The 26725-nt window shown below is 41.7% G+C and overlaps 1 protein-coding gene across 1 annotated transcript in view; it reads left to right on the top strand.

Moving 5' to 3' along the window:
* COG5 (component of oligomeric golgi complex 5) overlaps positions 1-26725 on the top strand; it is a 354414-nt gene that overhangs the window by 118741 nt on the left and 208948 nt on the right. Inside the window, exon 7 of the mRNA XM_090042028.1 lies at positions 20508-20638. Within this exon, the coding sequence (XP_089898154.1) occupies positions 20508-20638 (131 nt within the window). The remainder of the gene's footprint in view (positions 1-20507; positions 20639-26725) is intronic.

Genomic DNA, 26725 nt, shown 5'->3' with positions numbered 1-26725 from the left:
TTTTTTTTAAGATCCAGAGATCAGTCAGTGCTGGTTGGTATACTTCCTAGAAAATACGTAATTTTTGCTTTTTTTTAAATGCGTTCAACTGTACTAAATAGCTTGGTTTTCTTACTTAATGCAACTGCTGAGGAACATGTTACCAGGCTGTGTTTTCCTTCTTCCAAATTACTTGGTATTTTTACCAAGGCTGGGAAAAAGATACGTCTTAGTCTACTACAATGAAAAAAGGCAAATCTCACTTAAGCTGTTGAACCTACTATAGGAGAACTCGAAAGGATGAAGTGATAGATGGAAGGAATGAGTAGTAAATGTTGAGTGAGGTTGGGTGTCTACATGTGACTGAAAAAACTGGTGATGGGGCTGATAGGCCCTGAAGAAATTCAGAACTACTTTAGACCCAAGTGAATGTGGGAGTTCTGAGGCATCATGTGCAATTAGGTCTAAGTAATGTTTGTCTTGGTGTTTTATAAGCTATTTTCTGAATCATGACATTTTCACAGGAATGCCTCCAAAATATGGTGCTCATTGTCAAGTCAGTGATAATAGATAAAAATAGGCAGAAAAATTATTTCCATCAATTCCAAATCCTGCCTGGTATCTGATTGCTAGTCGGGAGACGAGTAAGAATTAACTCTTCCATCAAGACACTTAAATGCAGCTTTAATATGTTGTTAAAAATAGATAATCAGATTTCCTCACTTCCCCCAATAATGCTTGTCAACTTGTTTAATGTATGCATAAACTCAAAAATCCACCCTCTGATGAGAAGCACCAACTTTCCACTGTGGGCGAGATTGGTCATAGATGATTACAGTACTAAGAAGTATTTATAACATTAAAATAAATTCTGTTCAATTCAGTGACAGTCATTTTTAGGAAACAACAAAAAAACCCCACAAATCCAAGTCTGGTAGGCATGACAACCCTTCCCTGTGCATATTTGAATCCTCTCAAACCATTTGCTTCAACATACTGTAGATGTCCATTTCCTTCTTGTCCTGATTATCTATAACATCAGAGAGAATAAAATTGGTTCTTTCCCTAAAAAGAAACTTCAGGTCAGATGAAATCATGCATAGTCCACTGGTCTCTACAGTGCAGAATAAAGTGTGTTTCATTAATTATTGGTACAAATTATAGTCTTTTTGAGATTGATTTGAATATTTTTTCAGTTGGTTGGGTTGTCACAACTGCTCCAGGTTTTTAAACTATGGCACATGCATGACTAGCCGGACTGTATTTTTTTTTCTTTTCTTTTTTTTTAACATCTTTCCTGCTGCTGTGAGAAAATGCCCACAAGTGCCTCAGTGGCCTGCCTTGGCCTTGTGACAAGAACACACTGGACTACACTGTCAGGGAAAGAAGGGAATAGGGAGCAGCCAGCCCTATGCAGTGCATAGCCTTGGGAACACAACCTTCATACCATACCACGTGTTGCTAAAAGTGCTCAGAAACTTCATCTAATTTTACCATTGTATGTAAAAAGTGCAATTTTTAAAAGCTTAAAACCCAGTCTTAAAAAATTGTTTTCAGTGGAACACTTAAAGGTACCTTCAGTTGCAGATGGAAGAGACGGAGGCATATTTTGATACTGCATTTCAGGGCTGTTTAGCAGAATTACTTAAAGGGAGAAAAATTGTTGCAAGAATTTTATTATAAGGAAGGAGCCTTTATTAAAGTAAAAATTTCTTCAGTCAAAAATGACAGTCATCATCTTCACTCACAGTCAAAAATGGAAAGTTTTGCCTTTAGAAAAGAGCCTAAACCTGAAAAATGTCATCTTGACAAATGTATTTTTCAGCAACTTCTAACTGAGTGAATAAAGAAGGTAGGAAGGAAAAACTTAGCCAATGACTCTGCAATATTATACTAAAACCTATACAACAAATACCATTGTTTTCAATGGGAGATGCTATCAGGTGTTTCAAATGCTTTGCTGTGTTATGCCTTCCTTGTTCATTTTCTCCTCTGTATCCTGATTCCCCCTAATATACTGAACATAGAATTGCCTGTCATCAGAGGAGTCTCTATGATACTCTGATTATGTTTATTGTAAGCATTGTGTGTGCAATATGTAAGAGCAAAAACATTCTTCCTGATAAATCAAGATGTAATTGCAGTTCTTGATTAAACTACTGGCACTCTGGCTGCTATACAAGCCTGTTACTCATGGAGGTTACCGTCACTGTCTGGTTCAGTTTTCAGGATTGAAATGTATTGAAATTTTCTCATCATGCAGTATACCAACATAGCGTGGCATGTAACTGCCTTATTTGAAATAATTTACAAAGCACTGGGCATATCTACACATGCATTTGATCTGAGATCAGTTTACTTGCAAGTAAACTACTAGAGGTGCAACAATAAACATTTTTTGGGCCGATACTCATGGCTGATTATTAACAAGCCTTGTCGGCCGATACCAATCGTACTGGCGATATGTAGCCCGGCAGCTTGAAGAGCAGCATCCAGCTGGTAACTCTGTTGCGGGGAAGGGGTGTGGGGGAAGTGGGGACAGATTGAGGCCCTTGCAATGAGGGAGAGAGTGGAGCTGGGGAAGGGGCACTTACAGGTAGCAAATTTACTCGCAATTAGCGTCATTTACTGTGCAGTAAGTATGTGCGTGTGTAGATGCGCATGCTTACTGTGCAGTAAACTATGCTACTGTTCAGTTAAGCATCTTGTATAGACACACCCACTATATATTTATGTGATATTTTACAGACATCAATCTTGTCACTGCCCTGAAGAGCTTGCAGGTGCCATTAAATAGAATAACATTTGTAATCTTAACCATACAGTAACTTCCCTTTTAGCAGCCAGTCCAAAATGTAGCTAGTGCTATTATTAGGAGCATTCTTAAATGAGATCCAGATCTGATCTTATGTCCTGTTTACACCAGCGGTCAGCACCAGGTGCTTCAGAGCAAGGTGCAACAAATCTAATGCTAGACAAATGTAGGATAATCTTTGCCCCACATTTTAAGCTTCTGATAATCCTTTTACTTAGCCATCAGTTTAAGAACTAAGCATGTGGTTTAATCTCTCCTACAAAACTTATAATAATGCTTTTAACTCTGGATAGTCTTATCCTTATAAATATATGGTATCTATTATTCATTTTCATACTAAGTCTAACAGTCCCAGGCTTTTCAATTCTTCCTCCAAGAGTTTTTTGCATGACCCATATTGTATTTGTCTCCCTTTTCTCGACACCCTGTAACAAATGCTCATGGCTGGCATGATGTCCCGTGCTGGCCGCTCAGTCCCTGCTCTGCCCTCACTCCTCAGGCTTGCTTCCTTTCGTCTCACCTACCATGTCTCGTTGTGCTTGGTTTTTTAGGAAGGAAGGATGGCCCAGGGATCCCTGATCTCATGGGTATTCAGATATTATCTCTCCTTTACCTTAAGGGCATATAACATGGTTCCAGCTGCCCCTTGCACCACACCCATGCCTTGCAGATGCTATCAATCATTTTGATCATCAGCCCTCTTGGACCACGGCCTCAGTCCCTAGGACTGGGCCTCCCTGCCTGGGCACTTTGCCTACCTCAGTCACTCCTTGGTGTTATTTCCAGGCTTGTCTGCTTCTCCCAGGCACTTTGTCTCTCATAGCTACTCCTGAGTACAGTCTTTCTGCCTGTACTCTCCACCCAGGCATTGTGGGGTCTGTGGGCTACTCCCAGGTACTGCGTCCTGCCCTATTAGGCTCCTACCTCTGCTTCTGCTGGGTTTTGGACCCCTGGCCCTGATCTCAAGACTCTTTTGCCCTCTCTGTGGCCCCCTCAGGGCTTTGGATTGCTGGCCCTGATCTCTGGGTTTCTTTGCCTTGACTACACCTCTGTCCAGGCTACGGGTCCCTAGCTCTGATCTCTGGGCTTCTTTGTTCTGCTCCCGGACTTTGGCTTTGCACTCAGGCCTCTGGCCCTGCCCCAGGCCTCTTGGAACCTCCTTAACCCCTAAGTCCCATCTGAAAACCTCCAGTGCTGCTTCGGTGCTGCTTATCCTAGCTCGGCTCTTACTCGAGAGTCCTGCTGCAGCCCTGCTACCCAGGAGCTCCTCTCTCTCAGGCCTAGGCTGCCAGACCAGCTCAGGCCCTGAGCTTATATACTGATAGCTTAGCCCCTTGCTGGTCAGGTGACTGATTGCCACCTGAGCATTCACTGCAGCCTCATCTCCTCTTAAATTGACAGGCAAACATCAAGCATCCTGTCATACCCATCTACACTGCAATATCCTGAGGCTGTACCTTTGATTTATATCATAGCATTTTAATTCTCCATATTGGTCTTCACCCTGTTGCATATGCATTCTAACATTTTATGTACTTTTTTGGACACAGCTGCACACTGAGCAAAGATTTGTATTGAAGTGTCTTTAGTAAAACAGAGATTATTTCCCAGAATTAATTCAGTTAATTATGGACCTTATATAGTGTAAACATAGTTTTTTTCTCTCCGAATTATGCTTTTTTGTGCTTATTTACATTTTCCATTGTGCTGCCTATTCTCTTAATTTACTTAATTTTGTCTGAAGTTCTTCATAATACTCTCTGATCTGGACTAATCTAAATTCTTTGTATTGTATGTATTTGGCTACCCTTACAATTCACTCCTTTTTCCAGTCCAGTATTAAAGAACACTGGATCAAATATAGAACCTTCAAGGCCCTTATTGCAATTAAATTTGACCATTTATTTCTGTTGTTTATTGATTTCCTATTTTTTTAATTTCTGACAAAATTTTGCTTCTTGCCATGATAACTGAGCTTCTTGAGTGGCCTCTTGGGATAATCTTTGTAAATGGCCTTTTGTAATTCTAAGTCAATTCAAGAAACCTAATAACTTAGTAAGAGACATTTTTTCTTTGTGGAGATAGTGTGGCTTTGGTTTGTGATATCTTGATATTCCAAGTGTTTCAGTGTTCTATTTTTAATTAACATTTCAAATAACTTGCCAAGTACATATGTAGGGCTTTCTGATCTACGATGCACTGGTACCCATAGAGACTTATTCAAATATAGGTACAGCATTTGTTATTCTGCAGCCCGATTTTAATAAATGATCACATATTTTTGTTAGCTGCTTAGCTTCTTCAGTTTTAAACTCTGGCAGAACTCTTGGACATTCTATCTGGATGTGTGGTGACTTACTGCTTTTTAAATTGCCAATTTGAGATGTCTGACGATTGGTGTTGGAATAATCATTGCTAGTCCCTCATCTTTCTTAGAGGAAAAGAGTAGGACCACGGGTACTTCCCTCCCTAGCATGTTCCCTAGGAAAGATTCATCTAAAAAAAATTTTGATCGTAGTGCCCTTCTTTTCTTTAATTGCTCTGTCTTAATGTTTGATGAACCATTGGACCTTTCAGTTTATTTCATTAACTTCCTGCTACAGATATACTAAAATAATTTATTGTTTGTTTTTACATCGTTAGCTATTTGCTGTCCAAAATCCATTCTAGCCCTTCTCGTTTCCCTCCAACATAAAGTTTACTTTAATTTTATGCTCATACTTATGAACTGCACTCAGGTTACAGTTCCAGATTTTGAAGGTTTTCACTTTAGCTTGAATAGTCTTCTGAGTCTTGCCATTTACTCTTATTAGTGAATTGCTTGCCACCTTAGCTCTCTTACTGTTATTGCACCATTACGAGTAGTGTTCCTAAATTGCCATTGGTAGAGGTATTTTAACTGGCATCTAATGAATACTTGAGATTAATACCAACTTTATATATAGCATAACATAACAGAACTGCATTCACACGACACTTTGCTCATCATTATTTACAGTATGGGAGTGTTTTGTTTTAAAGTTAGCATTTCCTTTGCTGTCTTCATCATATGAATTTATCACAGAGCAGAATTTGAGGTCAGAAACTGAAATATTAAATATAGAAAGAGTCCAAGTTTTGGACTCATCAAAATAGTTAGATAAATCTGATATCCATAAGGTATGTTGTGTAGTAGAACAATATTCTGAGCCAAATTTTTATATCTCAGCTAAACTCCCCTTATGTAACTATCTGGGAGATATGTATCATTAAGCAGTATCTCTGCTGGTAAATTTAGTAAACCAAGAACATTTAGAATTGTAATAACAAAAACCTCTTTTTCTTTTAAGACCCAAGGTCCTAACCCTTCCTCAGGCTGACATGGATTATAAATGTCATTAATTCCTAGGGCTCAGCAAATTTTGCTTTAGCATATATTTTCTGTTCTTGAAAGGATACAGTGGGCAGTCAGTATTTTAAATCTAAAATATCATTTCCAGCTGTGCTCTCTAAATCTAATAAGGTGTGAGAGTTACTGGGTGAGCAATATCAACATACTGTGGGGAAACCTAAGTTTTCTCTTCATTCTTATAACCCTTTTCATACTGTCCCTTAATAGACTTGTGTCATTAATCATTTTAAGCAGGAATATTATTTTTTTCTTAAAGTACTACAATAAATATAGAAAGAGTTCAACACAAATGTTGGTATACATTCTCCTCTACCAGCACAATAAGGTTAACAGTAATAAGCATGAAATGCATCCAATCTATGCTGCTATTGTCAGTTTCTTATTCATAATAATACTGGTGTGCTTAGAAGTCCTGTATGAGATTGGAGCTCCATTAGGCATTGAAGTCATTCATGAGTTCACAACTAAGTGAACAAGACAGTTAATGAGTGGAAGGAAGGAAGGATCATGACCTCCATTTTACAGATGTAAAAGTGAGGCACATGTGCAATTTCCCCTGATCACAGATGAAGTCTGATGAAGCCAGGAACTGATCCCTAGTCATGTGTCCATTGCATAACTACTGTAAGACCAACTTCTGTTTCTGTATGTTGTCTGGGAAATAGACTGAATCACCTAAAAGTTCCCTTCATCTTAAACTTATTTGATTGTGCTTATATGGATGTTTAGTGTAAGTGGGGAGAAAAAATGACTGACATAGGAATGTAATGCTTGAACTTTTAAGGCATGTTACCACTGGGTTAAATAACTGGAGATTTGGTTTTCAAATTCCACATGACAAATGTTTTCCCTGATAACTAAAATTACCAATTGGGATGAATGTGTGTTCTTGCCATCTTTTAGAAACTGCTTTCCTAAATACGATGCTGCCCTGGTTCCATCTGGCTTTGCCTGTGCTAAGAAAATTGGTGTTTTTCTGCAGCAGTTCAATTCCACTCTTGCTAATGATGGCAGAGGCTATATTGTTTAGAAGGCATAGGCATTTCTTGTTGCTGTGCTGTCTGCTTAGATGACAAGGTGATAAAAGAGCACGTGTCCTGCCTACGCTACAGCTTCTGCTGTTTTTAACATTGGCAGAAAAACACTCACAGATGTTCCTCCCATAGACACACTGTCCTTTGAGGCTTCTTTCCTTTCTAAACTCTGTGTCATGTGACTGTCTCAAGAGCCGGAGAGGTCTGGAACTGTGATTCTGCACTAAGACCCTTTTGCTTTGGAGTCGCATTGAAATTAACTGTCCCTTTGCATTCAGTTATGCAATCAGTACCTTGCAGTACATGTCAGAGAGGAATCTGGAAGTTTTCTGAGTTCAGTATGGGAAGACTGCCCCTTCTGGTACTTGGGAGGCATTTGGAGATTGTGGGGAAAGCAATGATTTAGATATGGTTCTTCCTTCCTTTACCCCACCCTCTCAAAAAAAAAATCAGCAATAAAAATTGTTAATCTTGTTGGCATTCTAAATTTACATCTTCAGGTGCTAGGTCAGTCAACACTCGATACGGCTTCCTCCTCTAGGCCTCGTCAGGAGAATGCCAAGGCTGTGAGGTTGAATTCTGTGGCAAAATTGACATTCAGGGTGTATGTGGAGCTTTGGCTATACCCATGCCTCCTTTATCACTTTTTATCAAGAAGTTACTTGGCATTTATGCTTTGCCAGCTTGACCTGCTCTACTGGTCATCCTTTATCTATTTACTGGTGTGTCAGTTTAAGAGGATAACTTGTGAAACCTCTGTCTGTTTTCCTTCTCAAGAGGATCATTTGTCCAGTAGCAAAACTCCCACTGCCTTTGATAGGTGCAGAGAGAAGGCCACTCCCAGATCTCCCAGCACAGTCACAGAAAAAGTTCTTAGGAAATAATTTGGGCCAAAAGGACTTCTGTGCACAGCATGCTAGTGTGCCTGTGTGTAGTGCTTCAACCAGACCACTAGAGCAGCAGATACATGTGTTTTCTGTGGCTCTAGTGAACTCTGAACCTTTCTATTCAGCTATGAAAAAATGCACACAAACAAAAGCTAGCTTGCTTTTATTAGGCTGACATCTATGAGACGCATTAATATTGCTGGTGCGGGGGGTGAGTGAGTACCTTGTCCCTCTTACCATGCCATGTAGTATAGTTCTGCACAACCCCACGGTCTTCTCTAAAGATTGTTCTGATGGTTTGCATATGCAGGTGCCTCATACCACAGTGCAGGTAAGTTCTCATCCCTCTCTGCATGGGTGATGTGACTCACCTGAAATACTGTTTTCAGCTTTGAACACATTGTTATCAAAGGTAATGACAAGTTCATAAAAGAAGCCAAAAGTGTCAGGGTGCTACAGTGACGGGCTAGTTAAAAAAGGTTTAAAAAAAAAAAGGGTTTGTCTGACTGGGGGTTGTAGTCTAAAAATAGTCCCACAGGGTGAACTCCAAGAAGCAAAATGACTTAAGGGATGTAGCAAGGGTAGTAGAGCAACATTTTACAAGAGGATGCAACCTTCACCTTGGGCTGAAATGTCCTGACAGTGGTCTTGTTAAGCTTGTTTGCTTTTTTTGCCCCTGCCCTGCTCCCCAAGGAGCCATTGGAAGCACTGTTTCACATTAGACTGAAGCAAATCCTAGTTACTATTCAGTGTGCAACTGAGAACTATCCTGCATTGCTACAGGGAGGAACTAAATCATCTCTCTTAGACTTCTTCCCTCTCTAATTTACTGAAGTAATCCCCGAAATGAAATTGTCTGAGCAGCAATGTATTAACCAGAAATACTCCTCACTTCATGGTAAGGTATGCACCATTCCCACTGTTCAGGTAAGAAAATTAAGAAATGAAAAGGTCAAGTGTTTTGCCCAAGGCCACATAGCAAGCCAGTAGAAGAGCTAAGATTAGAATAGATATTCTTGTCCTCAGTCCCATGATGAGTCCAGTAAACCATACTGCCTTACTATAAGCGTTAGCTGCTTTGAGTGATAAACAAGCTTTTCAATTTTGTGAGTAGATAAGAAGCTTTCAGTGCCAGAAAAAAACCCAAAACATTTAGTTCATTTATATATAATCAGTTGGCTCTCTAACTCAGACTCTGCTTTAAGGCCAAAATAAGTGTTTCAGAAAATAAAAGGCACTTAGGTACTTTGGTCTGCATTCACTACCATATTGTAGTTCTGCACTGCGTGTTTGATTCCTAACGTATTTTTAATAGTATACCACAAGGCTATTAAGACCTGTCATTTTTAAGCGTTAAAAAGGTAGGTAACCTTCATATCACAACCCTAGGCTGGATTCAGGTAACCAAGTTGTGTCAGATATTTGAAAAAAATGTATTTGATTAAATTGTTGCTCTGTCATGTCAAATATGTGGTATATTTTTTCTATTACAACTTTATATTAAAAAAAATACTCCCCTTAACTATTTTCTCTGCTTTTCCTCATAGCTTCACCATCTGCCTTTGTGTATGCGTATAAACTACCTAACACTTGACTGGTTTCTGACCAGTGTGCCAACAAACTCAATGATAAATTACTGTAGGAGAAAATTACTTTAGTTTGACTGTATTATTTTTTCATCGCACAGACAGTAGAAGTACAAGTCTGATCCCTGGCCCTAATATCAGATTATCAGCCTACACCTCACGCTTGGTATTTCTAGTGAGCCTACTTAAAATTGTATCAGGCTCAGATGAAGCAGACTTGAGAACCAGACTTTTGTCACTGAATTCATACTGAAAAATGATCAATGTTCATTTCCTTTTAGTTCCTCTAGAGCTCAGATAGATCCAGTTTCACGCTCTTAACTGTACATTCAATTTGGATTTACTGTTGCTTGTATTTGGATTTGCAGGGTTTTTTTTTATAATTGTATATAATCCAGCATAATGCCCATATCCCTGATTTTATATGAATTGCTGACGTAGTTGCAATGCTGTATGTTGGCATTTGGTACTCAGATTTGTTAAGCTGGGTTGGCAGATGAAGGAAACAGTGGTATTATTATTCATTTCGGCCTCAAAAATTCTACTGTCTGTCATCTCTGGCGAGTAGGAAGCTTTCTTAAGTGTGTGCGCCAGGATTGATGTCATGAACATCTGTGAAATTTTAAAATGTCTTGGGGAGTGTGCATTTACAATAACTTTTCAAATATGAAGCAATTGTAAAGCAATCCAGTGCTACAAATGGATCACTGCAGTCAGGGCTTTCACTACAGGAAGGGAGAAAGGGACTTGGTCACCAAATTCATATGCATCATCCCCTTTCCAGCAGTCTTCACATCACATGTATCAGATTGTCCGGTCTGTTCTGCTGCAGGTGTTTACCGGCCAAAAGTCAGAAACCAAATGCCAACCCATGGAGCTAGTCAGGATGAGAGTACAGGAAGCGAGCCAAGGTCAAGCCCAAGTTCAAAACACTAAGTCAGGGGCTTTACAAGAACCAGAGGTCAGGAAGCAAGCTGGGGTCAAACAAAGTCCTAAGTCAGGAGGGCTGGGTACACAATCAGGAGTACCAAGGGAGGAACCAGAGAAGTCACAAAGGCAGGAACTACTTAAAGGCTGAAACCAGCGCATTGCACAGCAGGGCCAGGTGCTGCAGGAGTTTGTTAAAAGCATCCTCAGAACCAGTCAGGGAAAAGGGGCTGGGGCTCAGCTGGCCCTACTCAGTGAGTTGAGTATTGCTGACTTAGTTGCACAGGCTGCAATGCAGAAACCTTATAAGACAGATCTGGAGTAAAGACATATGTTGGTGACACATCAGCGTAGTGGTAGTCACTGAATTTGTGCTTGTGGATGAGATTCTCCAGCGGTAATATGTAGAGAGAGAAGTGAAGAGGATAAAGGATAGACCTCTGAAACTCCATAAAACATTGAAAGGGAAATGAAGAGAATCATCTGAAGTTACTAGAGAGGTTGGAGAAGAACTGGAAAATGGCAGAGTAAAGGAAGCCAAAGGAGGACAAGATACCAAAATCAGAATGTACTTGTATTAAAGATGGCTGACAGGTCAAGGAGGCTAAGGATGATATATCGGTTCTGAACTGTATCTAGGAAAGAAGCTGTATTATTTTGGGTTTTTTGAAGAAGCAGGGAGACTGTCCTGTCATTAAGCCTTTATTGTACCAATTAACCCCTGACCCAAAATGGTCGACTGATCCCTTCCTGTGGATGACATCACTCTTTAGTAAAGGAGTTAACCCTTACTACTACATCTGCCTTTCTCAGGGAATAACATGATACACAGTTACAAATTGAATGTAAACAAAGTGAAAACATTGGTAAGTCTATTTGTTTGGACCCAACTAATTCACAGGTCTAATCTCTTTGGTGGAATGAGGCTTATCCAGATCTAGTGTGGTAAATAGGTGGGATTTGGCAGAGATGTTCTTGATTCCTACAGAGAAGACCACTACGTGTCCCCACCCAGTATGAATGAGAGGTATCTGCCCTAGCCTGAACGGTGCCTTGGACCTCTGACTCTGGGATTTAAACTTCCTGCTGGGGGGAAAGAGCAGGTACATCTCTTGAAGCATGCTGGGTGTCATAGTTCTGTCTCTGATGGTCCTTTATCTGTTTGTGTTTTTCACAAAATGCCCGTGGATTGACAAGTTTTGGCAGCAAGTCATTGCTCATGCTTGGGAGGGTTGTACGGCGTTAACGACTCATAACCAAATCAGCTGGACTCCATCCATGCTCCAGTGGTGTTGAATGGTAGATCAAGAGCTCCTTATAGAGATCTTCATTCTTCTGGAGCAAATGCTTCACAGTCCGCACTGCACGTTCTGTTTCTCCATTACTATAGGGAAAATGTGGACAGCTGGTGACATACTGAAAGTCATACTGAGCTACAAACTGCTTAAACATGGCTCCAGAAAATTGTGGGCCATTTTCAGTTCTTAAGACTGAAGGTATGCCATGGAGTGCAGATATACTCTTCAATGGCATTATAATTCTATCTGTTGTGGTGCTCTGTAATTGCACCATCTCCAAGTAACGGGAATAATAATCAATAGCAATGAGGTAAACAGAACCCTTCCAGGTGAATAAATCAGCCCCTGTCATCTGCCACAGATGATCTGGTAAATCAGTAGTGAGGCATGGCTCTGCATGGACTGGTCAGTGTTGAGCACAAACCTTACAACTGCCCACTCAGTTGTTTATGTTATCACAAATGGAGAGCCACCAAACTCTCTGGCGAGCCCTGGTTTGACCCTTCATAATGCCCTGGTGAGCATTATGAATCTTCTCTAGGATTTCCTGGCATAGTGCTGAAGGTATCAGTAACGTCCATGCAAACAGCAATCTCTTGCTCCTGGCGGAGTTCTTCTGGAGACAGTGGAGTCTGTAATGGTGCTCTAGAAAGACTGTCAGCTGTTTGTAACTTCTTTCCTGGATTATGCACTATATTGTAGGTGAATTTCAGCATTCTGAGGTGAAATCACTGGATTCTCAGTGGAAGTTCATCAAGAGGTTTGTCTCCTAACAGAGACACAAGTGGCTTGTGATCATTTTGTAAAGTAAGTCAGGCCCACAAGGAAAGTTCTGAATCACTCACATGCCTATGTAACTGCTAGTGCTTCTTTTTCTATTTGTTCATATCGAGTTTCAGGTGGAGAAAGCGCTCTTGACACAAAAGCAGTAGGGACCCAGTGGTCCACTTCCTGACATTGTAACACTCCTTCAATACCGTATGAAGAAGTACCTGATGCAGTATGAGTTTCTCATGTTGGATCATATTGGGCCAGTATTAGGGATGAACTGATTATAGATTTGATCTCGTTGAAGGCCAACTGCTGTAGCAGTCCCCAGAGCCATATGTTCTTGTCACTTAAGAGGTCTCTTAAAGGCTTTGTTATTGTTGCTAAGTTTAGCACAAAATGGCCCAAGTATGTGGCCATGCCCTAAGAATCTGCATAATTCAGGGACATCTTTGGGTTCTGGGAACCCTTTGATGGCTGCAACTTTTGATGCATCTGGCTGGATCCCATGTGGTGTAATCCAATGCCCCAGAAACATGAGTTGTGAAGTAGCAAAGGTTCACTTTTCATTATATGTAACTCCAGCTTCCTGGAGTTTTTTGAATGTTACATCCACCCTTGCATTGTGTTGTGCCTTGGTGGTCCCAAAAATCAAAACATCATCGGCATGGCAAAGAACACCTTCTAGGCCATCCAATATCTATGACATCCAAAACTGAAAGAATTTAGGAGCTGATGAGATTCCAAAGGATAGCCATTTAAACCGGTAGCGTCCAAATGGAGTAATAAATGTCGTTAGCTTGGATGATTCAGCGGCTAGAGCAGGGGTGGGCAAAATGTGGCCTGGGGGCCAGATGTGGCCTGCCAGGCCATTCTCTCTGGCCTGCGGGGCCCCTAAAAAATTTAGAAAATTAATATTAATCTGCCCTGGGCTGCCTGTCATGCATCCCTGGATGGCTTGCCGCAACTCAGTAAGTGGCCCAAAATAATTGCCCATCCCTGGGCTAGAGGAATCTGCCAGAACCTTGCCCAAGCATCCAATTTTGTGAAAACTCTGGCTCCTGCAAGTTGAGCCAAGGTGTGTTCCACAGAAGAAAGAATATAACTTTCTCTGCACATGTACTTGTTCAGCTATGTGGGGTCAACACATGTCCTAATCTTATCATTGGGTTTTGGCACAGCCACCATCCCAGAACACCAAGGAGTAGGTTCTTCAATTTTTATAATTACTCCCATTTCCTCCATGCGTGTTAGCTCTTCTTTAACTTTGTCCATTAGTGGCAGCGGTACCCATCTTGGAGTAGTTAATGCATGTGGACTGGCATCAGCTTTTAGGCATATCTGATATTCACAACATTTTTCCCAGACTAGAAAAAAAACAATGGGTATTTGGTTCTGTAGTACTGCTCCGAAAATTTTTGGTCTGCTATTTCATCTAGTTTATGGACAAGTTGCAGTGCCTGTATAGCCGGTAATCCAAGTAAAGGCACAGCAAGATTATCAATCACATAGACTTCCTGGTCTATACATCTTTGCTTCAGTGTCATCTTTGCATTAAAGGACCCCGGTACTTTGAGAGGAGTGTCTCTTGGTCCCTGTAACTGTTTGGTAGGGGTAAGGAGAATCCCATCCCTGTGTGGTCTGTAGAAAGAATTGTGGATACCTGAGACTGCTGCTCCTGTATCTGTTTTAAATGGTATTGGCTGTCCATTGAGCTCAGTTTCTGTCATCCAGACTCCTGGATCTGATGAAGATTCTAACTTAATCTAAAAGTACTGTGCAATCTTCTGCATCCTGTTCTGTGACTTGACAGAGTCCGGTGGTGGAGTGACAGAAGCATAGGGACCCTTCTTTTTGCATTGCTGAAACATCTCTTCCATAGTGGGACACTGAGCATGACAATGTCCTGGAATCTGTGTGGCATTGGCCTCCTTTCCCGCTTGTTTGCCACTGTGGGTGCTGGGGAGACCACTCCCTGTATTTGTTGTGCCTGTCAGTTCTTTTTGTATTTGTTTGTAGCTTCTTTACAGCATACATTGCATCCATATTAATTAATGCTTGACAGCACTGAGAATCATTCTGGATCTCTTGTTGTTGCTGCTTAAGTAGTTCTGATTGGTAATCCTGTGTGATAGCCTTCTGGAGCATTAAATCAGGGTTCAACTGTAATCTTTGTGAGAGCTCTATATCATGACGTCCCACAACTAACTAAGCGGTCTCTAATTAGCTCCTCCTTAAGCTCCCCTTTTTGGCAGGAATCAGCCATTGTATACAAAGACGTGATGAATCTGTCCACAGGTTCTGAAGGCTCTTGTTTACAGATGTTGAATCTAGCTTGTTCATAAATCATATTTCTTTTCCCTAGAAAATAATCAGTTAATGCTCCTATTACTTTGCTTTTTCTCAGCATCTGCAAGAGGCAGTGACAGCAGAATTTCATCTGCCTGATGTCCCATAGAGTAGATAAGAGTACTCACTTGGTAAGCTTCTGGCTGTTTGTCCAGGCCTGACACTTCCCTGAAGCGATTAAAATGCCTGATTCATTGGGTCCACGTTCCAAGGGACTGGAAATCAAACTGTTCTGTTGGTGCAACTTTGAGTGTCTGCTTGGTCTCTGAAGCCAGCCTCAGTGCTGTGCTGGGCTCTGCTGCAGGTAGAGGCACTCAGCTGTGATCTGCCATAGATTCAGCTGCTGCTAGAGTTGGATCCATCAGTGCGGAATCACCTGTTAGAGTTCCCATTGATGGTAGGATTTGCCACTGCTGACACCATGTGTTATTCTGGGTTTTTGGAAGAAGCAGGGAGACTGTGTTCTCATTAAGTCTTTATTATAACAACTAACCCCTGACCCAGAATGGTTGACTGACCCCTTCCTGTGGATGACATCACTGTTTAGTAAGGGTGTTAACCTTTTACTACAGAGACCACTTGAGGTTTTGATGAGGGTAGTTTCAGTGGAGTGCAAGGGGCAGAACCTGAATTGTGAGGTTGTGGTATGGAATTGGAGAAGAGAGATTCCAGACATAAATGGCATACTCTGATTTAGAAGATGAAATGGGGAAGGGAGATGTGGAGAATAGTTGAAATAAATGGGCTCAAACGTGGGGTTTTTAAGTTGAAAAACTAAATCATGCCTGTATTGTGAGGAGAAAGAAGAGGATGAGAGAGAAAAGAAAGAGTAAAGGGGTGGGGTTTAGCATGGGCCTAAAAATGGGATGGGCTCACTATTAGAGAAGTAAAACAGAAAAACTTCTGTTACAGGAGCAAGAAACCATTGTACAAGGGGAAAGTTAAATAAGGCAAGTTTAGGGAGGGAAATAGTTGCATGATATTTTCTCAGTTTTCTTTTGGAAGTAATTTTTGAGATATTTTGAAGAGAAAGAATTGGAGGCTGGAGTAGGGGAAATCTTGAGGAATGACTGAGGCAAATGATGTTAAAAGGTTTCTATGGTTATGGCATAGGATTCATTTAAATTGAAGAACAGAGTTTGTTATCAAGGAAAAATGAAAGAACAGAAGGTGGAAATAATACACTTGTGATGGAGAAAGTCAGGTTGGTCACAAGATTTCCTCCTGAAGTTCTTTGTCTCATGAGAGCAAGAGAAGAGAAAGTGGGGGAAGGAGAATTCTGCAGCACAAAAGAGCAGTGTGGTAAGAGCTGCAGGGGAATGGGAGCAGGAAAAAATTAAAAAAGAAGTGTTGTCAGTAATACTTATCACAGGACCAGGACAAAACAGCTAGACTGTTTTGCCTTACAGAGAGAGAAGAAATTAACTAGACTACACAGTCAAGAGGATCTGAGCATATAGACCCAGAATTTTGAAAAGTGGGGGGTGCATCACCAGGATGCCTGATCTACTGAGCAGGGCTTTAAACTTACTTTGCTGGGGGATGGGGAAACTCCAAGTGAACCATGCCTGGGGACTGGCATACAGGAAAGCTCCCTTGTGGAGGACACTAGCACAACTGTTTCTGAAAATGCTAACCAAACAATTCTTCCACAGGATCTCAGAAAAACAAGGGTGTCAGTTGAGGGCCTCAGCTGCCTGTATACCAATGCCAGGAGCATGGGGAATAAGCAGGAGGAGGTAGCCCTTCTGCTCTCTAGTGGGCAGTATGACCTGGTAGGGATCACAGAGACCTGGTGGGATTGTCTTGCATGACTGGAGCGTAGCCATAGAGGGCTACACCCTGCACAGAAGGGACAGAGTAGGTAGAAAAGGCAGAGGGGTGGCTCTCTACATGAGAGAGCAGTACACCTCTCTGGTGAGAGAGACCTAACTGTGGGCATTTACTACAGGCCACTGAACCAAGGGGAGGAGCTAGATCTGGAGTTCTCTCGAGAACTGACAGAGGCCACATACGCAAGGGACTTGGTAGACATGGGTGACTTCAGTTACCTGGACATAGATTGGGAGGAACACTTGGCTAGGTCGGATTGTTCATGCAGGTTCCTGACTACCATCGAGGAGCTCTTTCTGACCCAGGAAGTGCAAGGGCCAACCAGAGGCAATGCTGTCTTGGACCTGGTCTTGGCCAAGGGACATGATTTGGTATGTGGCTTGAACGCTGTGGGTAACCTGGGCGACAGTGACCAAGAAATTATCAGGTTCACTGTCTGTTGCAAGGTCAAGTCAGCCAGAAGGATTGAAGTCCTGGACTTCAATAATGCTGACTTCAACAGGCTCAGAACCTGTTAATAGGAGAGGCAATGAGGGACCAGGAAGGGAAGGGAGATGGGGTGCATGAAGAGTGGTCATCGTTCAAGGACACGATCCTCGAAGCACAAAAGAACACCGTTCCTGCAAAGAGGAAAGGTAGCAGGAGGGCTGGCAAGCCTTTCTGGCTTAATAGGGACATTGCGGTCCTCTTGAAGTTCTCGTGAATGGATCCATGTCGTCCTGGTGCAAAGTGGCCAGTGGTGTCCCTCAGGGGTCCGTGCTTGGACCAGTGTTTTTCAACATCTTTATCAATGATTTGGATGGGGGAGTGAAAAGACCACTGGCCAAGTTTACAGATGACACTAATTTATGGGGCAGTGTAGCCACGCCAGAAGATAGGTTGCTGATACAGGTGGACCTGGGCAGGTTAGAGAGATGGGCAAGCCAGAACCAGATGAAGTTTAACACTTCCAAATGTAAGGTGCTGCATCTGGGGTCAAATAACCCTCACCATACATACAGGCTCGAAGGTAATAGCCTGACCTGTACCATGGCTGAAAGTGACTTAGGGGTAATGATTGACCACCGCATGAACATGAGCTGTCAGTTCAATGTGGTGGCCATCAAGGCAAACAACTCCTTGGCATGCGTCAACTGATGCATCCTGTGTAAAACTAAGGAAGTGATACTTCTGACCTCAGCGCTAGTGAGACCGTAGTTGGAGTACTGCATCCAGTTCTGGGCACTGCACTACAATAAGGATGTGGAAAAACTTGAAAGGGTCCAGAGAAGAGCCACCTGTATGATCAGGGACTTGCAAGGCAAGCCATATGGGGAAAGGCTGAGGAACCTGGGCCTCTTTAGTCTAAACAAGAGAAGGTTGAGAGAGGACTTGATAGTGGCTTACTGCTATATCAGAGGAGTGCATCAGGAACTCAGTGAACAGCTGTTCACTAGGGCACCCCTGGGACTAGTGTGCCAGGACCAAAGGATATAAACTCCTGGAAGGCAGCTTCAGACTTAATACCAGGAAAAACTCCTTTACAATCAGGGGCGACATGTGACTGAGTGTGGCGGTGCACCCCCTGTAAAGTGGCGGTGCACCCCCTGTAAAAAGGCGCAGCCGACAGTGTTGCCACTCGCCATCCTGCCGCCGACACTACTGATGGCGTCTGCGGCCAGCCCGCAATCCCTGCTGACGCTGCCGGTGGCTGCTGCAGGTGGTTGCAAACCCTTGGTCAGCGTTCACTCCCCACCCACGGCTGACAGCACCAGTGGCATCTGTGGGAGCTCCCCCGCTTACCACCACTGTGCTTCCGCTGTTGCACTCCTGCCATTCCCCCCCGACCCGCGGGGGGCATGCGCTGTTCATGGTCAGGGTGTTCAGACTGTGGAATAAACTGTCTCCAGAGGTGGTGTAGTCACCTACCCTGGAGGTTTTCAAAAGAAGACTGGATAGTCAGCTCACTGGGGTTACTTGACCCCAGTTGTCTTCCTGCCTAGCGCGGGGAGACTGGACCCAATGATCTGCAAGATCCCTTCCAGCCCCTAACAATCTATGAATCACATACAAAACAACACATATTTTTCTCCAGTGAAAAATAACTAGAAACTTTACTAATTCAATTTAAGATTGAAACAGAAACAAATGGAATAGGTTAACAGTCTGCAGAGCTGTGAAATAGGAGCTTCAGGAGCAGCTAAGGGAGAGCAGAATTGCAGAACAAAGGCTAGCTTGATTGGTGAAAAATCAAAACCATTAAAAGAAGAGAGGGTCATTAATACCTGTGGAGTGAAGCCTTTAAGAAGGAATCAGGTAAATTATAATGAGCTACAAAATCAGTTGACTCCCTTACCCTGCCTGATTAGAAATGCTGCTGCTTTGCCAGGCAGTTGGTTTAAACTTTTAGTGGACCAGGAATCAAAGGGGGTTGCATCCCCCCTACTCCTGCCCCCATCTGCCCCGATAGCATGGTTCTCCTCCCTATACAGACACTGAGTGCAGTATAGAAGGGGAGAACACAGCAAGAACGTTTTCTCCTCTGTCATCTCTTTGGCTTGGAAAGAAGGTTGAAAATAAGTAGGGAAGATACAACTGCTTTTTTTTTTTGAGGGAGATAACATCATGAATTTGAGAGGGTGACAGTGCTGACAAATTTCTGGTGGTTGGAGATTCGCACTGAATTTAGTGAGGAAGTACAGAGAAGAGGGAATGGTCTCAGATAATTATTTTTTAAATGTTGTTTATTAAGTATCTGGTCTGTACTATAAGTACTAGGGATAATATATTAGGGCATTGTTTTGGGGATATGGGTAAATTTGATATTTCACTTAATTTGAATGAAAACATGGTTATAGCAGCTTGGTTTAACATCTATAATAACTACTAGTGTCATGAACGACTGCTCAGTTATAATGTATTTCAGTACTGTTGACCAAAGAGGAAATGGTCTTCACACTCTAAATGGCAAAATCATAATCATCCAGTGTAGAAGCAAAAGTGTTTAGCTACTACCCGATCCTCCCAATTCATGATGGTTTATTTTGTTGCCTTTCTCAGATTCTTTCTTGACAGCACATGAGGAAAATAGGGACAGACAAACAAAAATTCATACAGTGCATCTCCCAGATCAAAATCAGGTTTCTTAATAAGTTAGCCACAAGTGAAAAAAGAAATAACTTATTTGATTGAGGAATTTTTCAAATGGAGTTGGAAAGAAGGATGTTCTGTATACAAAAGTGGTTTTAGTGGCACCCGTATCATTTAATAAAAAATGGGTAAACTTATAATATTAAAAAGAAAGTTGATCACCCCCCTGCCATTTAAAAATAAATTTTTCTACCATTGTTGACAGGCTGTAAACTCTAAATCATGATTTCTGCACTTTAATTATAACACCCAACTATCTAAAAATGTCTGGTTTTAAAGAAATGCTGTAAAATAAGTGCAGTCTGTTAACTGTAGATAATATATATATGTGTCTTTTTTAATGGTTTTTCTTTGATTTTTTTCAGGGAGCCTCGTATAATAAATTACCTGAACACATGCTATGTCAAGATTTCTGTCTGAAAATGCCACTTGTGAACTATAAGTTTTAAATGTTTTAGTAAGTCTAAAATGTTTCATGTCGTACTTATAAAAATTCTGGGTTTTTTTATAGATTACCTTACTCAAGGAATAGATCTATCTGGAATAGAAGTAATTGAAAATGACCTGCTTTTTATCGCCAGAGCTCGACTAGAGGTTGAAAATCAGGCTAAACGTTTGCTTGAGCAAGGCGTAGAGACTCAGGTAAAAAGCATTTTGTTTTCTTTCAAAAGCAAAGAAAAGTGTTGAAGCTAATTTTGCTTTGTTTGTTAGAGGATTCTTAAACTGATAATCCAAGTCTATAGGAAAAAAAAGTTTCTTTATGAGTAATTCTCAGTTGCATAAGAACACCTACGGAAGTGAACGGGGCTAATTACAGGAATTAAATTTACTCATATAAATAAGATTTTACAGGATCAGGGCCTGAATGTTTGAGAAAAATTATATGAGGGGCAAGGGTTTTTTATGCGTGAAATCTTATTAGACCAACTGTGTGGTTGGGATAGACTTAGCCAGGCTTTTGAATGCAAATCATTCTTCATCAGGTTCCTCTTGGGCAGAGCCAGACTGGGAAGGGCTGTGGCAAAAACAAGTGTTTCTGCTTCCTTTAGGTTTATCAAATAATCATAATTTAGGCAGTAGAGCATGCTGCAACTCAGCCCTTCCCAGTCTGGCTTTGCACAAGGTATACTGGGCAGTTTCACTTTGTTGCAGTGGTAGCATCTGTACCTTGACACCCTGAAAGTCTCTTGTGGCACCCTGGTTGAGAACCACCGGAATAGATAGTGGAGTATTTAAAAGATTGATCCGTTGCACACTTGTAGTGAAATCTCTTCTGTTTATCTTTTTGTTGTTTATGTTTTTTCCCCTCCCACATGTGTCTGTGACACCCGTGCTGCCATTTCTCACTGCAGACATGATTGTACAGTGCTGTGACTTGTTCTAGGATGGTTTACCCAATACATACTATGCTAGTGGGGGGAAAAAAAGAGGTGGTCTAAGAGAAAGAAAGTTATCATTTATATTGTAAATATAGCGAAAAATCTTTAAAATTAGCGTTCGGGCTTTGCAATTTGTGTCCTTTTCACACATCAGGTTTGACCTTGTGTGATGTTTTTCTGTTTATGTTAAATAGTAAAACAGAACTGACAAATAAATCCCAGGAAGATTAATCTCACTTCATTTGTAGAATTGACAGTTTTATTAGACATTTCAGACTGTATCAAGATAATCAAGAGGTTATTAGAGTAGACGACGGTTGTGCTTTAGCCAGTGACCTGTTTCCAATCAAATGGAGGATTGTTTAAAAGAACATTATTAGTGTTTAATTGTATCAAAAGTGAAAGAAAAATTAAAGTATTGTGATGAAGTATTGTAAGAATTGTGTTACTGATTTAGCGATATAAACAAAAACATGCTTTAGCAGGTGTTCTTCCTGCCATCGGGCTGAGGAATCTAGAATTAGAAAGGTGAGCAATTGTTACCAGGTCTTTGTATCAAATTTCTTACCATGGTGGCTTTAGGGTTTTACATGACAAACATCTGCATTTTCACATTCCAGACCTTGAGATCAAACATATAAATGTTTTGGATTCTCCTGCATTTTTCTTTTGTGTTTTGTATAATAGGAATCCCTTCCATGGCTCAACTTTGTGTGTTAACCATTCTGAGCTAGCAAACCTTTATACCAGTGGTGCTTACCCCATCCAGCCCTGTGGGCCAGATTACATGTGCAGGGTCAATCTGCAAGCCTGATCAAGCATGTGTCAGTCTTTGAGTGTGATCTAGCACTCAAATGCAATCCCACATACTAGATTCACCCACAAGCTGACCCTACTCACTGGATCCAGCCATGGAGCAATCACATGCTGGAGCGATCTGGCATATCATCCAGACCAGAGGCATCCCCAGGGGTCCTTCTTGCAGGCTGGAGGTTGAACATTACTACTCTGTGCAATTAAGAGTAGTGAGTTGTAATTTTACACATGTATTATTCTAAAATTATTTTACTTTTATATTTAATTACTGTAGTTTTTCATTTGTAGCTTTATGTCCTCAATTTATTTGTATTACATACTTAGATCATGTACCCACCATTACTAGTCTCTAACTTTTTATTTACTGCTTTTAAGAAATGCTTTACAAAAAAGGTTAGCACAATATCCCCATTTGACTACCAAAATGGTAAACTTGATGTATAAGGTGATGGAAGTGACTTGTTTGAGTTCACCCAAGAAACTAATAGTAGAGTTGGGCTTTGAGATATTTGGAGTGTCCCTCTCCAGTGCTCTGTTTAGTAGATCACTCTCTCCTGTACAACACATTAAACATTATTCTACCATATTAAACAGATGATTTCTATGTGGGTAAGCTTTATGATTCACATATATAAGAGCTGAGTTTCATAGTTCCTTTATATTTTTTCAATTGATTGATTGATTTTGAATGTTTTTATTACATTGTGCCTTTACCAAGTTTTTTTTGGAAAGAGTTATGAAACCTGTACAAAAGTTGCTATCGGTGGTTTATCCTGAACAGTTTATTTCTGTGAATTCATGGATCCACTTTGAAAGAAAAAATAAATTAACTATGCAGATATAAAAAATAACTATTTCACAAAGCTAGGTAGAAAATGTCTGTAATGATGTCTTATTCTATACAGTTTTGTCTAGTGTTGGGCTAGAGACTTCAAGAACATAAATCTAAAAAAAAGAAGGTAATATAACAAGTTGCTAATATAATTTGCATCTTCAAAAGCCTTTTAAATTGCTTGAGGCTAAGAAATACAGAAATAAGGGTCTTTTAAACAAAGTACAGCTAAAAAGCTTGAAATAATGCAAATGAACAAAATACAGCTTTTTCATAGTTCTACTTTATTTTCTAAATACTGCTTTGAACAGTTTTATGCATTTCTTGACCTTGGCTGATGTTGTGGCTGACTGTAATTGAGGATGGTAGGAGACTATTTTTTTCTCTCTTTCTTGCAGTACAGTGCATATAGTATGATTAAAAACTCTTTGTTAATCAGACTGCAATAAAATGATTTCATAGACTTTAGGGCTGGAAGGGACCTTGCAAGATCATCAGGTCCAGCCTCCTGCCCAGGGGGCAAGGAGTCAGCTAGGGCCAAAGGATCCCAGTAAGATAGGCATCCAAATGTTTCTTGAAAGTGTCCAGAGAAGGTGCTTGCAGCACCTCTGTGGGGAGTCTATTCTGGGTCTTAGGGCTTGGAATGATAAGGCACTTTGCTGAAGGCAACAGTATTGCAGATTGACATCTCCCTTTTCCCATGTCCAGTTAAAGATGGCTTTTGCATTCTTGATTTATTGTACAGGTTAGGTGAGATTCACAAAGGAATCTTGATACCTAAAATTCTGTTTAGGCATAATTTAGGCACCTGAGTCCAAGAGTGCTTCAGAGAAATCTGCCTAACTGCTTTGAGCCCTTGGGACCTCCTAAGATCCCAAGTTTTCACTAGAAAACATGCTTAGGTGCCTAAAACACAGCTAACTGCTCATACCCAGAGGCGCTGCATTTTGGATCACTGTTATGGTTCTTTGGGATTCATAGACTTGTCATCCCTGCTCCTAAGTACCCTGAGACCTGATCTAATAGGACTGCCAAGAGTATGCTGAACATCACTGTGCACCATTGAGTTCAGCATCCATGGCTACTTCTGTGCAAAACCATGGCTGGTGAATGAGGTGCTGGTGGTCCCATTTTATGCAGTAGCTTAATGGTTACCGCCCAGGAAGTGTGGGATCTGAATTCAGTGTTCTTGTCAGTCTAAGAGTGTTCAAATCCACATATACCATGTTGCAAAAGTACCCTAACTACCTATCTGAAGACAAAGCTAGGCTGAGCCTGCTTGCTACTTCTTTTGAAGTATGGTGAAGAATGCAAAATTAACGGGGCCCAAGAGACAATAAGCATGACTTTATAATCCAGTGATGTGGGCAGTTTTCTAGGTTTAGGACCCTGCTGTTGGGACTATTTATGCATTTTATCCAGTGACTCTGCAATGCAAAATCCATGTACTGTCACTAAAGGAAGGACCAGAAGCCAGGATTGTTCCCTCCCAAGAAACTGCCTGCATCTCAGGGTTACAATTAGATTCCCTGTTGCTTTCTCTCTGAATTCCATGAAATTTCCTTTATTTCTACCTCTGTCCTAGCTTCAACAGTGGGTTGGAAAATGCCCTTAGTTCATCCTATCCTACAGCATAGTGATTAAGGCACTGTCTTTGATCGAGTAAAGATGGGACTAGAACCTAGGTCTTCCACTTCCTGGACAAGTGTTCTAAGCATTTGGGTATCCAGATTGTAGCCATATTGGTTTAGAGGAAAAAGCAACCAGGGCTCATGGTAGAGGTGATATCTTTTATTAGATTAACAAGATTCATAGATGTTAGGGTCGGAAGGGACCTCAATAGATCATCAAGTCTGACCCCCTGCATAGACAGGAAAGTGCTGGGTTCAGATGACCCCTGCCAGATGCCCATCCAACCTCCTCTTGAAGACCCCTAGGGTAGGGAGAGCACCACCTCCCTTTGGAGCCCATTCCAGACCTTGGCCACTCTAACTGTGAAGAAGTTCCTCCTAATGTCCAGTCTAAATCTGTTCTCTGATAGCTTATGGCCATTATTTCTTGTGACCCCCAGGGCGCCTTGGTGAGTAGAGCCTCACCAATTCCCTTCTGCGCCCCCATGATGAATTTATAGGCAGCCACAAGGTCGCCTCTCAACCTTCTCTTGCAGAGGCTGAAGAGGTCCAGGTGCCTTAGTCTTTCCTCATAGGGCTTGGCCTGCAAGCCCTTAACCATAAGAGTGGCCCTCCTCTGGACCCTCTCCAGGTTATCCACATCCCTCTTGAAGTGTAGTGCCCAAAATTGCATGCAGTACTCCAACTGCAGTCTGACCAGCGCCCAAAAGAGGGGAAGTATCACCTCCTTGGTTCTGTTTGTCATGCATCTGCTGATGCACGATAAAGTGCCATTAGCTTTGCTGATGATTTCATCACGCTGACGACTCATGTTCATCTTGGAGTCCACTAGGACTCCGAGATCCCTTTCCGCTTGCATGCTACTGAGCAGGTCATTTCCTAGGCAATAGGTGTGCTGGACATTTTTCCTCCCTGGGTGCAGCACTTTGTATTTCTCCTTGTTAAATTGCATTCTATTGTTTTCTGCCCATTTGTCTAACCTGTCCAGGTCTGCCTGCAGTTGTTCCGTGCCCTCCCGTGTGTCCACTTCTCCCCACAGTTTTATATCATCCGCAGACTTGGATAGAGTACACTTCACTCCCTTGTCCAAGTCACTGATGAATACATTGAAGAGTATCGGTCCAAGGACTGAGCCCTGCGGGACCCCACTACCCACTCCCTTCCAGGTCAGTACCGACCCATCCACTACCACTCTCTGGGTATGACCCTCTAGCCAGTTTGCCATCCACCGGACTGTGTAATCATCCAAGTCACAGCTTCTTAACTTGTTCACCAGTATGTAGTGGCATACCGCATCAAAGGCCTTCCTGAAGTCTTAGTAAATGATGTCAACCCCTACTCCTGTGTTGAGGTGTTTTGTAACCTGGTCGTAAAAGGAGACTAGATTAGTCAGGCATGATCTACCCGCTACGAATTATGCTGAGGTTTCCACTCAGCATAATTTTTCCTGCTGGGCCCTCACATATATGAGCCTTAATAATCTTTTCAAAGACTTTGCCAAGAATGGAGGTGAGACTGACTGGCCTATAGTTGCCTGGATCCTCCTTCCTCCGCTTCTTGAAAATAGGGACCACATTGGCCCTTTTCCAGTCCTCCAGAACCTGTCCCGTGCATCATGAGTGCTCAAATATTCTTGCCAGTGGCTGTGCAATGATATTAGTCAGTGCGTTCAGTACCCTTGGATGGAGCTCATCTGGGCCTGCCGACTTAAACACATCCAGCCCTTCCAAGTGACTCTACAATATCTCAGGGTCAATGCTTGGTAGTCTGGTGCCCAGCTGTTGCCTCTCTACCATGTGAGACTTGTCTTGCCCCTTGTTTAGGAAGACTGAGGCAAAGAACTCATTGAGGAGTTCAGCCTTGTCCTCCCTGTCTGTCACCAATTGCTTTTGCCCATTCAGTAGTGGTCCTATTCCACTGTGGGTCTTCCTTTTACTCCCTAGATATCTGAAAAACAATTTTTTGTTATCCTTAGCTTGGGTTGCCATCCTCAGCTCCATGGTAGCTTTGGCCTTTCTAACTGCCTCCCTACAACTGTGAGCTGAGGAGGCATACTTCTCTTCAGTAATCT

The sequence above is a fragment of the Crocodylus siamensis genome, chromosome 4 (genome assembly GCF_052110815.1).
Source record: "Crocodylus siamensis isolate JL-2025a chromosome 4, ASM5211081v1, whole genome shotgun sequence".
Taxonomy (NCBI): Eukaryota; Metazoa; Chordata; order Crocodylia; family Crocodylidae; genus Crocodylus; species Crocodylus siamensis.
The sequence above is the reverse complement of the archived record's forward strand: the minus strand, read 5'-3'. Positions and strand labels throughout refer to the sequence as shown.